The sequence below is a fragment of the Leptidea sinapis genome, chromosome 11 (assembly GCF_905404315.1).
Source record: "Leptidea sinapis chromosome 11, ilLepSina1.1, whole genome shotgun sequence".
NCBI lineage: Eukaryota > Metazoa > Arthropoda > Insecta > Lepidoptera > Pieridae > Leptidea > Leptidea sinapis.
Genome location: NC_066275.1, coordinates 15171889 through 15195612, shown reverse-complemented (window position 1 = coordinate 15195612; position 23724 = coordinate 15171889). Strand labels below are relative to the sequence as shown.

The window sequence follows — 23724 nt, the reverse complement described above, 5'->3', positions numbered from 1 at the left end:
AAAAAAAAAATAAAGATTTGATATACAATTAAACATAAAGCGAAAAAAGTACACAAAAATACAAATGAAACAAAATTTATCAAATTTATCGGTTGGACATATTTTAAGAATGTTTAAGATATTCTTTAATTTTTTTTGTAAAAGTTCGATAGCTGCTATGAAAAATGTCTAAGTGACTATAATTATTATTATAAGTGTTGCATGCTCTTATAATAAAACAATTGCTAGTAAATAAGCTCTACGAACACTGATAAAGAATGTATCTATAGAACGTGTATAATGTTTTGGACAGTTAAGTTTAATGTTCCTTAAAATACGATTGGAATCAATTAAGTCATGTAATATTTTAAAAAGGAAAACTTGATCTCTGTATTCTCTACGCTGTTGTAAAGATAGGTAATTAAATTGAGGGGTATTACAATTTTGAAACTTATAATTTTAATCTTTTAATAAATTTATTTTGTACACTTTCATAGCATTCATTCATTCATTCGTAGCATCTATATATTTTGTATAACGTGGGTTCCAAGCAGTCGAAGTATGTCGAATATTTAGTTATATAATAAAATCGAATATAATAGTTTTCTTTGTCTGCAGGGAGTGGTTTAGATGACTATACCTAGCTAGCTTAGTCTAGGCAAATACCAGTTCACTTTTTATCTCCAAAAGGAATTGTTACCGGTTGGAATGTTTTTAAATTCATATCCGCATTATCATTGCGTTTAGTTGTCCATATACTTTTATGATTAGTTCCATTCTTATTCGTGACAGATTTAAGATAATATTGATTGAGTGTTTGATTAAAGAATACTTAATACTTCCTTAGTCTTTGATATTATGTTCTAAATATAAAAAAATGTAACCACTAAGAAAAGTCCATTGTAATTTGGATCTAACTGAAAGATACTTAAAAAAAAACAAAAGAATTTTATAGTGATTTATAAAATTATTACTAAATATCTACTATTTTATTTTACTAGAATAAAATTGGGACACCATGAATATTAAAAACGTATTTTCTAGTCCTCGTTTGGCGTAAATGGCGGATGAATTATTTAATATAATTCAATTCCATAAAGTTCAGAATAGCAGCTTAGATAATTTATACGTCTAGATAGAATGTGACAGCTGTGAACACGTCGAAAAATATAGCGGTGAACTGTTAACCTTTATTATTTACGCACGCACTCTAAAACAAAGTGACATACGAATCGCGAGTGAAGCCATAGCGTGTAATGTGAGCTTTGAGTAAATTACAAAATGGGAGGACAAACGAGCGTTGAGCTGGTGTTAAGTGATCACTGCCGCCCACATTTTCTTGCAACACCAGAAGAAACACAGGACCGTTGCCGGCATATAAGGAAGGTGTACGTGTTTTTTTTACTTTTACGCGATTCCCCTCGGGTGGAACGTCTAGTTTCGACTCACCAATATTCACAGAATGAGCGATAACCGTCCTTAAATATTTACTTTGTATAAATATTTACTTAAACGTCGTTCTAGTTTGTTTTCTAGTTAAGTGTGGAACTTAAGCAATATTCGTATGTATTTTCCTCTCAACACCTACTCAAGTTGGGGTCGATAGTATCATAACAAACAAGTCACGACCTCTTCGGAAATTCCCTAACATTCACTACTATGTATGAAATATAACTTACCAATAAAACTTAACTTAGGTACAAGCAAATAATACTGTGCATATACACAACATACAAATACATAAATACAGCACAAAATCAACACGCTTTATTCCCAATTTTAAGTTAGAATAAATAGAAAAAATTCAGCTGGTATTTTGTTCTAGGTTAGTCATGCATCATGTAGTATATAATGATACATCAATATCTTTGTTCCAAAGAAGGTCTACATGGGCTCAGCTTTTAAAAGTTTGTTTTGGTTGTTAATCCATTAAGGTTCTTGCCTCTCTCTCTCTCTTAGAAACCTCAATAATCATAATGATAACACCAGGAACAAATGTAAACAAGTCTTTTGTGGGGCGATGTATATGCTTTTACAACACCATCCCAGAAAATGTTCAATACAAATGTATCACAAAAATCAATAGAATTGTTAAAAGACGGCAGTTCTACCTACATCTGTTACTCTAGTAGCCTATATCATGTTTTTAGCGTAACTTATAAGCATGTACTTCTAAAACTTACTTTTTGTATTTGTCAAAAATGTTGTTTTGTTTGTTGGTAGCTGCATCCTTCAATTGCGACCAACACGCCGGTTGTGGTCGTAATTTATTTGTAAGTTTTGCGTTTGCCTGTAATTTCAGTATTGAAGTTGAGTGGTAATTGAGTGCTGCTAATCGAAACATATACATCCTCTTCTTTCTTGGCGTTCGAATTTGGATTATGAGAAAGAATTTGAATCGATTGAGGCTTGGGCGGTGCTTCAGTCACAGTAGACACATATGTCTACTGTGCTTCAGTCTCTCCAGAGTAGCATTCATTATCAATATATCGAAGCGTTGAAATATTTGTGTGGAAACGTCACCATGTTAGTCCGTCTCCAGGAACATATCTTGAAGTGTATTCGACTGCAGCGGGGACTCGGACAAGGCGATGTCATATCGCCGCAGCTGTTCACCGCTGCTTTGGAAGATGTCTTTAATTTCTTGAATAGAATGGCATTGGCATTAATGTCAACGGCAAATATATCACTCACCTTCGATTTGCAGAAAATATCGTCATCATGGCCGCGACCATGGAAGACTTAGGCCTACCAACTATCAACTTTTAGTTAGCCATTCAATTCCGATGCATTTCAGTTTAGGTACCTAAACTGAATCGCTAAGATTCGTACCTCGAAGTTTCTTCTATAACTGAATGGCATATGGAAGATGAACGAAAGAAATATGTGTGTGGTCCGCGGTGTGAGAAAGAGATGACGCTATACAGTTGTTGCATAAATCTGCCTCTCTAGTAGTTCTTTGAATTACAAATTAAAGGTTTGCTTAAGTAACGGACAGATAAAACTGGTCAAGATCCCCTTGAATAGATTGGATGGAATCAGCGCTTAAAGGCCGGCAACCTTCCTGTGATTCCTCATTATTCACTCAACACGAGGTGTTTATAGCTGAGCTTCTGAGAGCTTGTGTCACTAGTCCGCGTCGTCGTGGAAATCCTCAGAGGAAGACTTGTTATCGGCTGAAATGATAATGAAGGCAAAAAAGTCTTTTCACATGTAGTATGTATAACTTAAAATAAAGTGTATTTGATTGTACTACTTGTTTCTGGATGGTTTTCAAATTATTAAAAAGGTTCCATACAATAAATAAACGGGAAAAAATGCAACGTGTGATGTGCAATTGATTAAGTGATGGCTATGGACCCATTATGGATCTATTGCAGTAACAGTAATAAAGTCAACGATGCACTTCACCCTGCTATTACAGATAAAATGGACGAAATTTTTAAAAAAGTGGAGCAAGATCAGCATATGGTAGTAATGACATAGCTGACCGACTGTGAATTGACCAAAAAACTCGATATTTGGATAAAATGTAAGTTTACTGAAAGAGACTTAATGAACATTTGCGATTCTTTAATAAATAATAAAACCTATTTATTTCCAATCTACTATTAAATTACATTCTTACAGTTATAATACAGTTATATCTATGATTACATCTATTGTAATAAATATTACTTATTGTTAGCATTATTTACATAGATAAGAAAAACAAATATATATAATTTTTATTTGTATTAATGTCTGTTGATATGTACTGTCATCATCATTATTGATTGAAACTCCTTCTTGGGTATACCCATAGGTCTCCTCCAGCTTGTTCCATGCCTCTCTGTCCATAGCTATCTTTTCCATAAGTGTCCTGCTTTTGCCACCTTTTTCTAGGACGTCCTATTCTCCTTTTTCTATTGGCCCTTCCCACATAGTTGCCTCTGAGGTCCATCTATTGTCTCTACATCTTGCTATATGTCCAGCCCACTTCCACTTCTGTTTCAGAGCGTAATGTAAGGCATCTACAACCTTTGTTTTTCGTCGTATCCCTTCACATTTTACATTTATGTATTCTTTTTATTTTTAGTAGTACGCTCCTTTCCATTGCTTTCTGGCATGAGACAAGTTTAGTTTTAATTTTTGTATTATACGTCCACATTTGGCATCCGTATTGCGATTCTTTATTTGGACTTAATGAAACCAAACCACTTTTGAAGAGCACATAGCTTGTCCTGAAAAACGTTAAAAAAGTCGTGGGCAGAGTTAGTCAGTTTTCACAAACTAGCAAAACCCAAGTTAAGTCGAAATAAGGATAACCTTAAACCAAAAACCATACACATAGCTTATGCTATGTGTATGGTTTTATGGTTTCGACTGCCGAAGGCCGTCACAAATATGTCGCTCTCAGTAAGTTTTACATCTTTGTGCTATTTGGTGTCGAGACGAGGAGGAATGTACATAGCTCTATCTTTGCGCTTCAATAGGGCTACTGGAAACCCAAGCTCTGGCAGCTATTTCGGACAACGGATCAGACTAGCTATCCAACGCGGAAATGCTGCCAGTATTCTTGGTACGATTGATAGTGATAGTTTTATTTTAATATAATCATAGTATATATATATAGTATAGGCCATCCTAGGGCTCGGGCTGCCCTTCGTATTCTGGGGACAGAACTGCGCATGACCAAGTACAAACGAGGCAGTAACCTTAAACCAAAAACCATACACATAGCTTATGCTATGTGTATGGTTTTATGGTTTCGACTGCCGAAGGCCGTCACAAATATGTCGCTCTCAGTAAGTTTTACATCTTTGTGCTATTTGGTGTCGAGACGAGGAGGAATGTACATAGCTCTATCTTTGCGCTTCAATAGGGCTACTGGAAACCCAAGCTCTGGCAGCTATTTCGGACAACGGATCAGACTAGCTATCCAACGCGGAAATGCTGCCAGTATTCTTGGTACGATTGATAGTGATAGTTTTATTTTAATATAATCATAGTATATATATATAGTATAGGCCATCCTAGGGCTCGGGCTGCCCTTCGTATTCTGGGGACAGAACTGCGCATGACCAAGTACAAACGAGGCAGTAACACCACGGCACCCCGCGGACCTGTCCACTCTCTGGCTCCGCGTAGATTTAGAGGACCGCGTACGCATCTATGCGTGTGTCTACAGGTCCCATAGTGGTAACGCAGAAACCGATCATCTCATGGGCTGCGTTCAAGCGGCAATTGACGACGTGCTTGCACAGATCCCCTCCGCTGAAATCGTAGTCTTGGATGATTTCAACGGGCACAATGCCGAATGGCTTGGATCACGTACCACAAACTACGCAGGGCGATCTGTGCATAATTTTACATTGGCGTATGATTTATCCCAATTGGTTGAGTCGCCAACGCGGCTCCCGAATGTGGATAGCCACATGCCGTCCTTATTGGATCTTCTGCTGACTACACATCCCGATGGTTACCAGGTCTTTGTCGACGGCCCTCTCGGAACGTCCGACCATTGCCTGGTCAGGAGTGTAGTGCCTATCCGACGCCAACGTCGCAGATCACCAGCGACCCGCCGCCTTTGGCACTACAAGTCAGCAGATTGGGATAGGATGCGTTCCTTTTTTGCATCCTACCCTTGGGGAAGGGTTTTTTTCCCTTTGGATGATCCTAGTGCCTGCGCTGTTGCAGTAGCCGATGTGATACAACAGGGTATGGATATTTTTATACCCAGCTCTGTAGTACCGATCGGTGGCAGATCACAGCCCTGGTTCGATGCGTCAGTTAAAGCAGCACCTGACTGCAAAAAACAGGCGTATCGAACTTGGGTTGCGGCGCTGGGCACAAAGGATCCGAACTGCATAGTTCTTAATAGGAAATACAACCGTGACTCCAGATTTTTTAAGCGGCAAATCGCCCGAGCAAAGTTAAAGCACGTCGTCAAAATCGGCGAGCAGCTTTCCAGTTACCCGACCGGAACACGCAAGTTCTGGTCGTTGTCGAAAGCTGCTCTTGGTAACTTCAGCCAGCTGTCCAAGCCGCCGTTGCACATGAGGAATGACACCCTGGCCCATACGGCAAAAGAGAAAGCCGATCTCTTGTGCGCACTTTTCGCCTCCAACTCGACTCTTAACGACAACGGAAAAACACCACCGACCATCCCACGGTGTCAGAGCTCTATGCCTGAAGTATAGTTTAGACAGAAATCTGTTAGGCGGGCTGTTTTCGTTGGACGTCAGGAAGTCGAGCGGGCCGGATGGCATTTCGCCAATCGTGCTTAGAACGTTGACGCCGGTGCTAACGCGTTTATTCCGGCACTCTTATTCTAGAGGCGTAGTCCCTGACTCATGGAAGTCAGCCCTTGTCCATCCGATCCAAAAAAAAAGAGACAGTTCGGATCCGGCAAACTACAGGCCTTTTGCTATTACCTCCCTGTTCTCCATAATCATGGAGAGCATAATTAGCCATCAGCTCTTGGTATTCCTAGAGCGTCACCAGTTGATCAACGACCGACAATACAGGTTTCGCCATGGTCGGTCAGCAGGTGATCTTCTGGTATACCTAACACATAGATGAGCTGCGGCTATTGAAAGCAAGGGGGAAGTCCTGGCACTTAGCCTGGATATAGCTAAGGCCTTTGATCATGTATGGCACAAGGTGCTCCTCTCAAAACTTCCATAATTTGGGCTTCCCGAGAGCTTGTGCAAGTGGACCTCCAGCTTCCTCACTGGGCGCAGCATACAGGTCGTTGTCGACGAATATTGCTCGAACCCGAAGCCCGTGAATGCTGGAGTGCCCCAAGGCTGTGTGCTATCTCCAACGCTGTTTCTTCTGCATATCAATGATATGTCGGACACCTCCAACATTCATTGCTATGCAGACGACAGGTCTGCATAGCACTGCACTGGTGATGCAGTATACATGATGATGCCGATGCAATAAAACTCAAATATTTGTATAAAAATTTATTAAGATTAGATATTACAAAAATATAAAAGTTATATACAATTATCTATCATCACAATATCAAATATTACAGGAAAACGTCAAAATTAGTTTAATTTTAAACTATTGGTAACATAGCAAGGCTTTACAATATTAAAACTGCATACATATTACCTAAACATAATACAATAATACGTAATACAATTTCTTTTGCAAAAGGGAAGAACTCTAAATATTGAACAATAAACACATATTTTGACCCTTACTATAATTTCTAGTATTTTACTAGAATCGATTATCATCGGTGTTTATTGTATCGATCTTTTTATGCATTCATAATATTATGAGTACTTTTCCTTAATAGTAAGGGAGCATTGGTTAATTCCTCCAAAATATAATCCTAAAACTTGCTCTTAGAAATAAGAAATAATTCATTTTTGAATATCGCCAACTCGGTAGCAATTGTGCCGATCATAATATATGCGTTTCTATAACTACACTTGAATTATTTTATTCGTTAGTAAAATCCTTTCGTAACTTTCTATTATTTCTTACGTTAGTTTTCATAAATTCATTCTTATTTAAATTTCGAAGCTCCTAAGCACTAAAAGTATATTATATGTTATTTGCGAATTAATAGTAACATTTAGTTTACCACAGGATTAGCAAAACATTGTAAAGGATAAAAAAAACGTTACAATTGACAGAAGACCACAAAATTCGCTCGCGTACCCTATTACTATTAACATATTCAGAGCTAAGTTTGAAATAGCGTTTGTAAGCTTAGAACCTAAGGTATCATATTATAACTTCAGTAATTGGTACTATGACTCTGAGCTTAAATAAAAACATATAAATTAGACTGGATGATCAACTGTTCGGCAACTTATACATATAAATGTACGTACATTAAAAATATACATTATTTTTTTGCGAGACTAGAGCCAAAACATACAAAATAAACATTTAAATGGCCTTTAACATGTAACTACATTTAATAGTATTTTACACTCATCTCCGATAATGTCGCAGTTATTAACAACGTAATTATAATTAAAGAAAATTATATTGTTGTATTGTCATCTTTATTAATGATATAATAGTTATACACACACATGATACACGTATAATTCGTTCATACGTAATATAGCTGTTATTAGGTAAATTCATGGATTTAAATATTAACAGGTATTAAAAAATATCATAAAAATATGAGATAATATTACTCCGCCGTAGGAAAAATATGAGATTGATACAACAGGATCCTTCGATATCTATATCAATGTTTAATGTTGGTAATGTATTTCTAGGATATATGAAACGTAAAAATTAGAGTTAAATAATTATAATACCCGTGTAAATACCTTTTTACCTTCAGAATAAGTGTGAGTGTAACAAAAAACTTTTAAGTCTATGAGTATGAAGAAACACAATTAAAAAATTGTGTAAAACAAACAAAAAGTATAATTGGATTTTTTTCACGTTCCAATGTCGTTCACAGCACGGTATAATCCACGCGCAGTCAAAATGGTATGTGAACTGTCAAAGTATTTTAAATATGACAGTTCTCGAGCATAGTAGCGTTAGTAGAGTAATTCTAAATAATCAAAAAAGATACGAGACGTTGTTTTGCCGTCGGTACTGAGAAGATACGTTTCGGTCGCGCGCGGATATACAATTAATAAGCTGTTGATGCCTAATGATAAGATGACTGATTTCCATTTTCCATATGCTAACAGCCAGTGAGGTATCCTGTTGGTATCTGCACTCATGGTCACATAATCGCTTGTATGTCCAATTAATAATTAGCAGTAAAGTTGGCAGTGGATCTGCGTAGAAGGTGTGACTGTACAGGCCCGTACCCTGCATAACCTCCTTCTATGACGCGCATTATGCGGATGTTGATCTGAAAAAAAAAGTAAACATTAGTTGTAGTCACTCGAGTTTAGACGCTCCACGAAATACATCCAAGATTTTTATTTCATCCATTTCTTTATTGGTCGAAAACAAACAAGAGTTTTTTAATTTATTTTTATAGGGCTTTGTCAGCAGCCAGCAGTGCTTGTCATTCGGCTTAAGTGAAAAGTCAAAAGCTTTTAAAAACTTTTTTTACTAAAGAGGTTAAATCCATTTGTGTTATAAAAAATATTATTTGTTCTAAAAAAAATTACACAAAATAATGTTCCCTTTGTATGCTAAACAAAAATGGCTGCCACCAGCTAAAGCCAATTAAATACTTTAGATCCAAAATACTTTAGATCCAAGAGCAACTATTAATACACCCGGTAAAAAAATCACTCTGATGTTTTTGTCTAGGGATACGTTGATATTGGCAGTTGACGGCTGTCTTGCCGTGTCCGGTAGCATAGGACCATAGAAACGTTTGCCGTGCACACTTGTACACTGGAGCTCATTAATAAATTAATTATTAACTTGCTAAGCTTCGCCATTGTAGTTGTTGTACTTTTTGTATAGAAAATAAATAGTACTTTTTTACTATTTTATATAATCCTCTTTTATAGGAAGTTGTGTGCCTTATGTCGATCTTCGTCTGTCTTACGTGTCAGTCTCTTTTGCTATGAATATACCTACAGGTGGAAAGTTTATCCTATCAGCTCAGGGTTATTTCATGTAAGTATCAGAGTAGCAAAACACTTACGGACAAGTAAATAGAGCAAAGAGTAGCAAGTGCATGGAGATGGTACTGATCCTTAAAAATATAATGAAATCTCTCAAAAAATAAAGAGAAAGTTTTCAATACGTGCGTCAAGCCTTGTTTGACCTATGGATGCCAAACATGGTCTTTAACAAAGAAAAATAGGCAAAAACTAGGAAGTGACAACAAAGAAACCACTGAAAGAAGCATGTTAAAGATCTAAAAAAGGTTTAAAGTAAGATTAACACAAATAAGAAAGAAGACAAACTTATAAAGCATAGACCACTTAATGTAAAAGTATTAAAATGGCAATGGGCAGGATATACAATGAGAACTAAAATAGGAACAAGGACATATTATATGGTAGAAGGTTTGGTAGAGGTACATCGTAGACTGGTATCTAGGACAAGGGAAAAGAACCCGTGGAATACTATTTGTTAGATGGGAAGACGACATTAAAAAAGTATCTGGATCAACGTGAAGAAGAATAACTTTGTATATATAGATCACAGTCGAGAAATTTGGAAAAGGCCTATGTCAGATGAAAAGCAAACGAAGAAAACGCTTATAAAATAGATTACTAAAATAAAAGAAAGTTCGTACTTAAAGATTTTTTTTTGCAATAATGGCTCTTTCATGTGTCAACAATCAAACGCGGATATTATGCAAGGGTTATTTGTACGTATTCTTAATGTAGTTTTAAACTTTTAAATATATTTATTAAGTATATAATTTTATTATTGTTCAATTTAGTTACATGTAAAATTGGTCATCGTTCAATCTTTATCATAAAATAAGATCTAAAATAATATAATTTATTAGGTGCATTGCATGTGAGTTTTATAAATGTCCGTTAGAAAAACTTTGCAGTGAAATAAATTTGCACTCGAATACTTATTGATTTATAAGCGCTTTGAAAACGTGCTGGATGGATAACCCTTAGTGGTATAATTGTGATATTATTTGCTTTGCGTTTTATTCTCCTGTGTGAATGAGGCCTGTCACGAAATGCCCCTTGTGTATCGTCAATACTATGTCGAGGATTCACGCTTCGCTGACTAATTCGATAGTGGTTTCGGTTCAGTGGGAATCCCGATAAAAGCACGCTTGGTAATAATTTGCAATTATGAATACATCGCTGTGTTATTTTTGCATCATCACGTTTTAGAATATTACTAAACATAATATCAAGCATAATTGTAAGTATTATGCTATAGTGATGTGTGAATGTGGATATTGTATTTTTTCTTTAATGAACGCGAGTGTAACACATTTAAATAAAACACTTTTTAAAGGATTTACTTATTTTATACATTAACTAAAATAATAATAAAAATATAACTACGCAAAAATACGATGTCAAAACAAAGTTACAATTGAACGCGTTTTATCCTTTAAAAAGTGTTTTATTTAGAGTGGATATTTAATTTTAGAGCTCAAGTTTCTTGAAAAACCCAAAAATTCTGAGTACAATACAACTGCGCTCGTCACCTTGAGACATAAGATGTAAAGTCTCATTTTCCCAGTAATTTTACTAGCTACGGCACCCTTCAGACCGAAACACAGTAATGCTTACACATTACTGTTTCACGGCAGAAATAGGCGCCGTTGTGGTACTCATATTCTTGCCGGTATGCGGTGCTAAGGAGCCTCGCACTGGTAAATACACATAACACAACCTATTTGTCGCCGCTGCATTGTAATGGGCAGGGAGTATCAATTACCATTAACTGAACGTCCTACTCGTCTCGTCCCTTATTTTCTTTAAAAAAAACTCTTTAACATAACATATGATTGTATAACACTGACCTCATTTTTGGAGACGGATCGCTTGAAGAACTTGTGGAATCGCGAGGATAGAACCCATACAGCGCCATTATCTCTCTCAGCCCACCTCACTTCAGCGCAGAACTGTAGCTTCTCGGGATCTTGTGCCAAAACTCTGCAAGCAAATGAGAAGTATTAAGTCTTATTATCTTTTGAGTGCGGGAGAAACTGGAAGAAAACCGAAGGTCAGAGATATTCAAAGACGAAGTGTCTTTAAAAGGCTTCAATAAGTATAAATCTCAAAAGGTTTTTTCGCTTAAGGCGAAGAGTTAGCAGAAAACACGCAAACATGGTGTTTTTAGACAAGTTTTGTGGTGAAAGTATAGCATTTCGAGCTATGAACACTACTTGATCCTGTTACACATATCCTTAAGTCTTATTTGTAGGTTGCTAATGCTTGCTGTTGGTTATAGTTAACACTGCCGAGCCTTTTTGAACTACCACTTTTCTTTGAAGTTAAACAAGTTTTTTGGCATGACGTGACGCATTTTTGGCATGGCGTGACGCTTTTTTGGCATGGCGTGACGCTTTTTTTTTGGTACTTCTCTCAGAAATTTTTTTCTTATAGCTTCAACTTTTTTGTGTAGGTTCATTTATTCAGATTAGTAGTTAATAACGAGGATTGTAAGCGTATAAACTGTTTTCCACCCAAGAATTTGTTGTTGGCTTTGTTACATAGATGGCGGGCCGGCAGCCGTGAACTCATATCGCTCAAGGCCGCTGTCATTTTGTGTCACCTTAAATCAAATACTGAGAAGGTACACACACTCCTCTCGCGCAGTAACGTGTTCAAACAAAATTGATTTTTTTTTTGTGACAAATACTCGGCGATAAACGTAGGCGGAAAAACCGCTCCTGACCGAATTAGTTAATAAAACCTTTAATGTAAAGAACTTAAATAATCAGAAACCGTTACCTTTTGGTTATGGTAAATAACAAACCTAAGGTACTTTAAACAGCTAGACTCATAATCTCTTAAGAAATATCCGTGTCGTGCGTTGTGTATATATATTAACTTTGAACATTAAGGCGACACTAAATGCCAGCGACCTTGAGCGACATGAGTTCACGGCTGCCGGCCCGCCATCTATGTTACAAAGCCAACAACAAATTCTTGGGTGGAATACAGTTTATATGCTTACAATCCTCGTTATTCACTACTAATCTGAATAAATGAACCTACACAAAAAAGTACAAGCTATAAGAATAACTTTTCAGAGATAAGTACCAAAAAAATGCGTCACACCATGCCAAAAAACTTGTTTAACTTCAAAGAAAAGTGGTAGTTCAAAAAGGCTCTGCAATGTTTACTATAACCAACAGCAAGCATTAGCAACCCACAAATAAGACTTAAGGATATTTGTAACAGGATTAAGTAGTGTTCATAGCTCGAAATGATATTCTTTCACCACAAAACTTGTCTAAAAATACCATGTTTGCGTGTTTTCTGCTTACTCTTCGCCTTAATAGACATACAAATAACATTAAAACATTCATTTAAATTAACATCTTATATCGTAGCAGTAATGTTTAAAATCTAAATTGTTAACCGATCTCACAGTGGTCTCTCTCTCATATTTCGTTGGCGATATATTTGTTTTAGCAATTAAAATGTAATTATTAAAAACGTCAAGTTAGTTACATAATTTCGTTAATATAAAGTGCACTTCCGTGAAATACGACACTCCATCCTTTTTAAGTTTGGGTATGCTATTATTTGGAAAGATTTGCACTGAAAACTTTGTGATTGCGTGGCGTGTATTCAAAGCGCGGTCAAAACACAACTGGACGAAAACTCTGCCTAATAGACGTGTAGGCAAAGTTTTGCTTCAGACATATTTTAGAGCGTGACTGTGAATCTAGTTGTTTATTGTACGTCGGTTGTTAATAACAAATGTTTAATAAATTCTGTCTGTAGGTACCGGTTAGATTTATTTTGTTTTCCAAGCCTTGTTTAGAAGAGTCTTACCTGTGAGAGTTGGTGACTGGGTTCCAGGCGGCTATCGCGGTCTCCGTCATCGGACTGAATATAATGGTGTCGTCCCGAGGATCAACTGCAATGCCAAGACCTTGCGATGACTTACGGCCGACCAGGTTCACTGGCAAATCAGCGCCCTCTGCCGGTGGCCCGGATGCTAGCACCGCTGTTGATACACTGAACAATCTGAAAATATATCATATATATATTAAAATAAATCACATTTTTATTGCAATTTCAAAATATTTGAGTAAATATAAACTAAATGCGCTTTATATTATAAGTTCATGACGTCACTCATTGAATCCTTTTTTCTGGGCCCTCGCCTCAAATTAGTTAAATTTCCATTTAAATACGTCTGGTTATTTGATGAATGTATGGATATGTACACTTACAAACATTTATACTCCTGTATAAATGGCTGTACCACTTTTGTGAAATTTCAGGCATCTCCAGCATAACACACGCACATTCAAATTTTTAAATACTTTATTTTCAATTAATTTGAAGTACAATTTTGATTTTAATTACGTATGGATATCATTGGATGTGTAACAAAATATAATAGGCTTTTATCAAGGCGTATTACCTTGTTTATGGCTCCCTCTTGTTTTGAAGTAGGTTAAATCATATTATCATGCATAATTTGGGGCTGTATACTTTTGCAAATATTTTGTTTATATGAGCGCGTTATTCAAATATTTTTTTATTATTTATTTATTAAAAAAAAATAACAAATACATATCATAAACCTAGATTTACAAATAATATATTATGCATATTACTTAATATTTCTTACTAATAATATTGTTTATTCATCCGATCAAATTAAAATTATAAGAGAATAAACAATAATATCTAATACGGAACATGAACAGTAATCCTTACTGCCAATAATAATAGTTTCCTATTATTAAGATATTTTTATATAATTCTAATTATCGGTTACGCTTGAATTTGTAATATGACGGTAGATTATATTTTGCTAAGTAGCTTCATAAACATAATAATTCTTGATCTGAAGTAAACCTCGGATGTTACACAAGATACGGACGACACGACATGGATAGCTTCAAAGCTCCTGTGATTCCTCTGGTGTTGCAAGAGAATGTGGGCGGCGGTGATCACTTAAAACCAGGTGATCCGTACGCTCGTTTGTCCTCCTTTTAATAAAAAAAGAAGCTCACCTGTCTGTAGCTAGTGGCTGGTAGTAGAGGAGACCCTGTGCTGGTGAGTGAGTGAGACCAACAATGCCGTCCATCAGGGTGAACTTGTCTCCTCCGATGTCGTACTCCCCCAGGTCTGGATCCGGATACATGGACGCGTGACTGACCCTCCAGGCGTTGTCGCGGCGACTGTCGTACACTATTATACCTGTAAATTATCAAATGTGAGATAACTTGGTCACGAGTTTCATACGCACTTTTTCCACACACTTACGAGGAAAAAACAAACATGTATTGCAAAAATCGTTTAATTATTAAAACAATTGGTGAATATAGAATTTTCAAAACGACTTCTCTAGATTTTGCAGGTATTTCACTTTCGTCTGCAGTTGGTATTACTGACGAGGTTAAATCTGTCAATCATTAAATGTTGACATTTTTACAACTATTTACTACATAGCAACAAATGGGATACAAACAAAATATGAAAATGATGGGAAATGCCGCGCAAATTATCTCTTCATGAGCAAGTGTGTTGAAAATTATGTATTTTATATCTCAGTGTAACAATTACAATGAATAAAATTCTTTATTGCAACAAACATATATAATAAAGTTACAATTTGTATGTACTAAACAATAGTTATGGTAACACAATTAGGCGACTATACCATACCGCTATTCAGCGATCTCTTCCAGGTAACTTATAGTTGTAGGAGGTCTGTGTATAACTAGATAGACCATTCCACAATTTATATTTCATGCAAAGAGTCATTTCCACGACAAAACGGGTCTACGACGGGGTGCGGTATGAGAGAGAGGGGCGAGGCCTTCTGGCTGTATAGCGTGGTGTTACGTGACTCTTTATTCAGCATTTTCAATCAGGAATCAAATCCTCCACCTCTCGGACAACTCTTGTATAATCCTGTCAAACCAAATTTTGTTCATGATCGTAATACACATGAATATGTATAAAACTTTTTTCATTATCATTATATCATTAAGAACACAATTTCTACGCAAAACGATTTATTTACGTAGATGCACCGTACTCATAACTCTTAAGATTTTTTATGTTTTATTTACTTTCTAATCAAATATCTCAATACGTTCTATTTATTTTACTACAGCATCTTGTAGATATTCCAATCATTAAGAGTTCCAATCATTTTCTAACCACTCTTTTTCAATGTTTACCGAAGTGCTGGTACATGGTCAAGTGTAGGACACAAATAATAAGATGAATATCTTTTCATTTGAAGATGCGCAATGAAGTCATTTCTACGGAACACAAAACGATCAATATTTCACCTCGACACTAAATGCCACTTTAGGCGTGCGGTGATTGCGAATTTGTATTCGAAGAATGCGCTGAAAAAATGGCCACATTGAGTGCATCCAATTTGATGTAACGATATCTTAAATAGCCTTTTAAAAATTAAAGGGAACATTTTCGAGCGCCAGTGCTTGTAAAACTTCACCAATACATACAAAATCGTATGGAGATTCGGTTCATCGGTTACTGAAGTAATGTCACATTGCTCTCAAAAGCTGTAAGTAGTATTTTTTTATGTAAATAAGGGACGAGACGAGCAGGACGTTCAGCTGATGGTAATTGATACGCCCTACCCATTACAAAGCAGTGCCGCTCAGGATTCTTGAAAAACCCAAAAATTCTGAGCGGCACTATTATTGCGCTCGTCTTAAATCTTGCCTTGAGACATAAAATGTTAAGTCTCATTTGCCCAGTAATTTCACTAGCTACGGCGCTCTTCAGACCGAAACACAGTAATGTTGACACATTACTGCTTCACGGCAGAAATAGGCGGCGTTGTGGTACCCATAATCTTCCTGTGCAAAGGAACCTCCCACTGGTAAATAGTACGAATAAAGTAACTTATTTAAAACCATTGGCAATGCATAATGTTACCTATTGTTTGAATATTAAAAGCTTATAAAAGAAAAACAAAGTGGACGCATTTTACTTTCTAATTAAGGATTAAATAAATTTGTTAAAACAAGCACGAAGACAGTTAAAGATGTGCTCTGTAATGTAAATTGTACATAAGTAGAGATAGTTAGACATAGAATTGAATTCAAAGTTAAGAAAGTTGCAGAAAGTCGAAATTCGTTATGCGTAGATACTCTTGAAAAATCAGACAGGCTAGCGGTCTTGGTTTCTTTAGACATAAGTGTTTAACCAAATGGAGACGGTTATGACCGATGACAACTTTATTATGAGATTTAGTGCCGACCAACGACTGATCGTGTAACTATCATCTCCATCCCAAACGGAGGAAGTAGAATATATTGGAGATAGTGTAGAGAGTTGTCAGCAGAAATAAGATCTATGAGGGAGTGTTATTTATATATATTTATCGCTTTTATCTCAAATCGGTTTGCATGTGCCTGCCTTCAATTATCGGCTTAATACTTTTTCCCCAATGCACATAAAATTCCACCACAGTAATTATTATCAAATAAAATAAATTAAACTCTCCTGTACAGCTAATGTTACAATTATATAATTGTATTTTTAATATAGATGAAAACATTGATATCTTCTTTTCAAACTTTCTTAATTTTAAAAAACAAATTTATATTGCTCTCCAAAATTTATAGATTATAGATTTTAAAATATCACATGTATTTCGTATAGTAATGTTGTGCCTACCTATAATTTAAGTACATTTAAACTATTTTATTATATTTGTTTGATTAATTATTGCACAAGTTAATAAATTGCTTTTAGTTGGTAAGCCTTTATGAATAAAGAAATAAATAAAATTAAAATTATTTTAAGGAAACACACTTGATTACGGTTACGATTAAGCAAAACGTTACCAACCTTTGTGGTGAGATTATAATGTAGAGTTGTTTCGTATATACGTACAAGTGACTGACTTTAGGTACTATCAATATTGTATGATGATTTTTTAATCTCAGTTACTTTAAGTTTGTACTCAATAACTTTAACTATGTTTTTACTTATTAATTTACATTTTTTTTTACTTCCTCGTGTAAGGCATTTAGTTATTGACGTTTGTGTATTTTGTTGCATTACTTTGCATATATTATAATTGAAATGATTTGTAAAATTAATTTGAAAATAAGAATCTGTAATATCATTCAGTTTTGATAAGAGCAACCTTAGAGTTTCTTGCTCGTTCTTCTCTAAGGAAATCTGTCTTCCGAACGAGCTGTATGAAAAAAAAAATATTTAAAGTGTAATGCAATTTACCTACGAAATAAAAATATTTTTGTTTGTTTGAATCAAGTATCGAGTAAAAAAAGTCACACCTATTCTATTGCACCTTTTGAAAATTTTAGACATTCACAGTTACTATTTGAGCCAAAGACTTGGATGCCAATCATTAATGACGCCGTTTCTCTTGCATTCATACATATACTTATCTTCCTTAAATCATCACCAAATCGCTAATTAGCTTTCGTAACGCAAACACACACATCGCATCCATCGCACATTTTGCTAGAAGCTTACGAATTCCGCTGTTATTAATTAATACAGGTACCATCTCCGTTGGGTTAAATACTATAGGAAAATGATGCATACACATTTAGTACGAGTGAGTAACTATGTCACGGACGTGCCAATTTGGTCACGTCAATAATACCATTTTGTAGAACACACTAACTGCGTTGTGTAAGGTTTGTTGGTATATAACAAGATGATATTATTACTGTGGTTGGTTGTTATATCATTTATGTAAAGGAATCACTTTCCTTTTCCACGAAAAGTGTTTTAAGCCATAGAGAAATAAATGGAATTTATATTTCATCATCTGGAAAATTAAATAAAATATTTTTGCTTATGACGAGGTTCCAACTTTTAAATTTAACTAATATTCTTTCAAGTTTTTCTTTTTCTTAAACTATCTGGAGTTTTATAATAGTATTCCAAGCGGTTGGTTTCTATATTCAATTTAATCTTAATTGACTCACGGCCGTTCCCAATATTCAATTTATGTCTTACTTGAGATAACTCGTAACTATCGTTGACTTTTCTGTCCCAATAAACTTATCGACAATAACTCACTTTTTCGTACACGCTGTCTGTCAATGGAACGACGCTATAGCTTACCAGCGATAGAAGTTTGTATGGAAATTGCAATTCACGCGTCCCAATATAAGGCGATAAGAATGAATTATCGGGTATATTGGGACAGCTTAAGATTATTGACACCTATTTACTGACAGTAGAAGGTAGTAATTTATCTCTATCTGTAGATAGTATATTGAGAACGGCCGTTAATAGTTTAATCCATTTCCTTATTTTGATCATCGTTTTGGTTATCTCTTTTTCAATACATGTATTTGGGTTTTAGCTTGGTATTTGTATTAATGTGACAGGTAACCGTATACAATCTGGATTTAATATAATCCTTAATCAGAGATATAATAGAAAAAAACAGTCATTTGTCTTTTAGTTAGTTAGTCGTTAGTCGTTTGTGTATTTATTTTTTCCGATCCTTATTAGCCCTATTAGGTTTGCATTCTATTCAAGGTATATAATCTTTACAATATATCAAATAGAGTTCTGTCAATCTCAATACTCTTAATATAACTAAATGAAAACTTGTCTTAAAAGAGTGGTTATTTTGTCATATTTTACAAATTCTAAATCGAGAAATCTAGGGGTGAGGTCCTAGTGATCTGTAACACAGGCATAACCTACTTCCAACACCAGTTCCTCATAAATAGCAGCTGTTAAAAATGTAAAACTTATGTATCTACTGCAGTAAAGCTCTTTTGTGAAGAGAAATAAACAGATATAGGTCACGGACTTGTAAAAAAATAAGGACTCCGTGTCACATAACAGTGTAGCACCAAAACAAGCCGATTAAAATGTAAATACATAGCCCCACGCACACACTTACAATACTACAGGCCGATGCGGCCATTATGAAAATTGTCATTGTCTGTAACAGATCAGTTTGCGACTCAATAAAATATTTTAAAAATGCCGTCGTGCGTTGTGAAAATGTGTAAAAACAATACTTAGAGACTTTTGAAAATGTGTAAAAACAATACTTAGAGGCTTACAAATACTTTTAGTGATTATTTAAGGGAGAAAAATCGTGTAACTTGTATCCCCCGTAACCGCACACACACTAGCATAACAGTGCTTCACTTGCTAATATCACGGCGCGGATTCCTTCTTTTTTTACTCGTCCGTGCGTATTATTAGTATATTACAACTTTGATATATCATCCGGCCTATAACCAAACCTTGAGGTAAATTTGAAAGTATATTAACACGAAACAAGAGTGATTTCTTCACGCTTCATAAATAGCAATTAAAAGTGAAATTTAATATTGCGAAGGTAATATTATGATTTCGTGCGAATATTATCTAACTGTTTCCGTTTTGTTCACTGTGAGTGCATTATTAATTATTCATTGGTTATAACAGTATCCGCAAATACGTTCAATAAGTTAACTAATGGTTAGCGATCCATTCAGCAATCAAGCAGTTTTCTCTTTTTACATATTGACGTGTATTATACGGTCAGCATAAAAATAAAATAATTTTATTATTACTTACAATAATTTATTGATATTAATGTTAAATTCGTTTTTGCGTTATTTTTTTTATTTTTAAAGTACATGACATGTCCTTATGATCATTTATACGTCTAGATAGACTGTCACTGTGAAAACGTCGTAAAAAAATGGGGTTGACAGTTAACCTCTATTTTCAGCAATGCATGTATACTAAAGTGTAAGACGTAGCTTGTTACGCACTCTAAAGTAATAAACCTGGCCTGTTTTTATCGGTTATCTAACAGCAATAGTCTCTGTCTAGTATAAATTATTTAAGGACATGTCAATCTTAAATTAGCATATTTAAATCGGCTACAATGTAATATAAAATTATAACCATTATTTTTTGTTCTTCACTTATTAAAATAACATTTTTAGGGTTACGTAGCCAAATGGCAAAAAACGGAAACCTTATAGGTTCGTCATGTCTGTCCGAGTATGTCACAAATACTTTTTTTCAAAACTATAAGAACTATACTGTTGAAACTTAGTAAGTAGGTGTATTCTGTGAGCCGCATTAATATTTTCACACAAAATAAAAAAAACAATCAATTTTAGGGGTTCCCAATACTTAGAACTGAAACTACAAATTTTTTTTCATTAAACTCATACATCTATGGATAGGTCTTCAAAAATGATTTTCGGCTTTCTGATATCATTTTTTTTCTTAACTGAATAGTTTGCGCGAGAGACACTTCCAAAACTACAAGAAATTGGTTTGAACGAGATCTAGTAAGTAGTTTTTTTTAATACGTATAAATGATGAGAGCTCATTTGCACTGTATGAGTTCGAGCAAAGATTTTTTGCCTTTTCCATTTAAATAATTTAATATCAATTTCCTTTCTATATAACTTTTACATTATGTGACTTGCTGCTACGGAACCCTTCATGGGCGAGTCCGATTCGTACTTGGCCGCTTTTTTACTCCTCATTATCTTATTAGGTACTTCCTATCAAAACCTGATCGGACATGGGTGAGTCTGAGTCATCATTGAACGGGGATTCCATGATGATGAAGTGAAGAACAAATGATTCAAATAATTCTATGTACTTACTTTCTACAAAATTGAATCTTGGCCCACCTTAATATCATTCTCCTACAGTCATAATAAACAAGTAAGTCGAAATTCGCTTGAACATACATTCCTTTGTAACTGTTATCATTTTATTAGACACTAATAGTCCTATATCATTCAATCTTTTTCATGCAAATATAAACCTAATTGTTGTATACGAACAATGCGGTACTTGAATCCGCGACCTCTCGGGTCCCGTCCGAGCGCTTTTCTACTGAATCAACCGTTCGAGTGACGTATCGTTCGTAAATATTCGTATGTCTTGTTCAACTCTTGAAAAGGGACGTCTGAAGCCTTCTTTAAAGTGAATATAACTAATCTAAGCTTACGAGTTGCGTCCCTCGTGTTTATAATAAGCCAGTCTTTTACCAGTGGGAGCCTCTTTTGCACAGGATGCTGCCGTGCAGCAGTAATGTGTAAACATTATTGTGTTTCGGTCTGAAGGGCGCCGTAGCTAGTAGTGATATTACTCGGAAAATGAGACTTAACATCTTATGTCTCAAGGGGACGAGCGCAATTGTATTGCCGCTCAGAGTTATTGGGTTTTTCAAGAGTCCTGAGCGGCATTGTAACGGGCAGGGCGTTTTAATACCACTAGCTGAGCTTCCTGCTCGTCATGTTTGTATCCTCATTGTTATAAAAGTCTACTTCATAAATTAGTATGTGGTGAGTTACCTGGAGCAACAGTGTCACTGATGTACGCAAAGATGTTATCACAACTGGCCGCGTGGTGGGATGGCGACGACCTGGTGTCATCCAGCACTATGTTGGTCAACAATGTCGCTGGTCGCAATAATTCTCTCGGGAAGTAAACACTTCTGACCTGGAAATGCAATTGTGACTATTGTTAAACAGAACATTGTAATAACCTTGGAGATTTCTACTAGGGCTTTAGTTGTGAGTTGGCAACAGGAGTAAATTATCATCATCCTCAGCCAGGTAGGGATTGAAAATGCTGTAGAAGTAATACAGGATCTATATAATTATCTGTATATAAGAGATTTCCACCTGGGTAGTTCCTGAGAAATATACAATTTCGACGTCCGGACAAATAATTATTATCCGTAATTCTTTTAGTGTTTTAGTAGTTTTCAAAATTTTCTTGTACTTATTAAGACTTTTGCTTTATGTCGCCACAATAATGTGCTACAATTTTATAATACTTCCATATTTCTAAATTTTAAATTGTCAAAATATTATTATCATGGATGTTCCAAAACCAGAATAGGAACTATTAAAATTGAAGGTAACTTTTATGCCCAGTTCAACAAAATACCATAAAACTGCAATACTTGATCCACAATAAATACGTAGGTCTAAGTAATGACATGCCACATTTAATTATAGATACCAGTAATACAAAATCATTGTTTTTAGGTCAATGTAAGAAGGATTTCTTGGGAATGAGTAACGCGGATGATGGCCACATACTCTAGTAAATGCCTTTTACTAATGAACATAATCTGGGTGTCTCTTTTTTCATTATTTCTATTGTTTATCTTTATTTTTATTTTGCTTTGTCCCTTTGCTATTTTTATTTATTCATGGTATTTTATCTAAAAAAAAATTTACTTTATTTGGATAATTTTAGATAATTTATTTAATATTAAAATATTTTAAGTTTAGAATAAGTGAACTCGCTATGCCTCACATAAACACTTGAGTTTCATGAAGATGGCTTAAATTGTTTAGAAGTTTGTTTCTTGTAAATTTTGAACAGTAAAAAAAACGTATTGACTCATCACGTCATACCTTTGGAACAGTAAATTTACTGAAGCTAAAATAACTTTATATTTTTTTTGTTTGTTTGTCTGTAAGGTATATCTAATTTTACATGATTAATAATTATTTTAATAGAAGCGGAAGACAAACGAGCGTACGGGTCAGTTAGTTTTTTAATCCTTTAGAATTATATGTAGGCTTTAATCTCAATTGTTAACAATAAGCACTTTTGAATCGTACCTACAACTTTCTTTTAAATTACTGAATTTACCATATTATATTCGTAAAAAGTTGAGCTCGTGAGAAGAGCATATAAGAAACTCAACGGCCACTCTTTTCAGTCAACTAGAGTATTTTACAATGGCTGTAATATACATAACAAATTAGTTTGTAAGGTGCTGCATCTAATATATGAGTCGTGTTTAAATAATATCAAATATATCATACATAGTAATAAATAATAAACTGTATAAATATAAATTATCGTATATTGGATGCATCAACCTTTAGATCTTGAATTCAAATAAAAAGGAAAGACACTTTTAAAAGCAGTATTTGATAAGGGCGTAGAGACGCCGCATTTATCATGGGGAGTGTTCCGAAGAGCTGCTTCACCTAATTCCTGCCGCCGAATTCCACCTTCGCACGACACGCCACAAGTTAGGATATCATCCCCATCATCTGGATGTGTGGCAGTCCTCCACAGTGCGGTTTTCAAGGAGATTTCTTCCACATACTACAAAGCTGTGGAATGAACTTCCTTTTGCGGTGTTTCCGGGACGATACGACATGGGTACCTCTTCTAAAAAAGCGCATATACC

General features: G+C 35.1%; 1 protein-coding gene across 1 annotated transcript in view; it reads right to left on the bottom strand.

The window, feature by feature from the left end:
- Positions 1 to 6919: 6919 nt before the first annotated feature.
- Positions 6920 to 23724, bottom strand: part of LOC126966819 (protein yellow-like) — a 52784-nt gene continuing 35979 nt past the window's right edge. The window contains exons 4-8 of the mRNA XM_050811076.1: positions 21857 to 22004; positions 14561 to 14747; positions 13365 to 13559; positions 11378 to 11510; positions 6920 to 8818 (exon numbers count right to left, since the gene is read on the bottom strand). Of these exons, the coding sequence (XP_050667033.1) occupies positions 8711 to 8818; positions 11378 to 11510; positions 13365 to 13559; positions 14561 to 14747; positions 21857 to 22004 (771 nt within the window). The 3' untranslated portion in view covers positions 6920 to 8710. The remainder of the gene's footprint in view (positions 8819 to 11377; positions 11511 to 13364; positions 13560 to 14560; positions 14748 to 21856; positions 22005 to 23724) is intronic.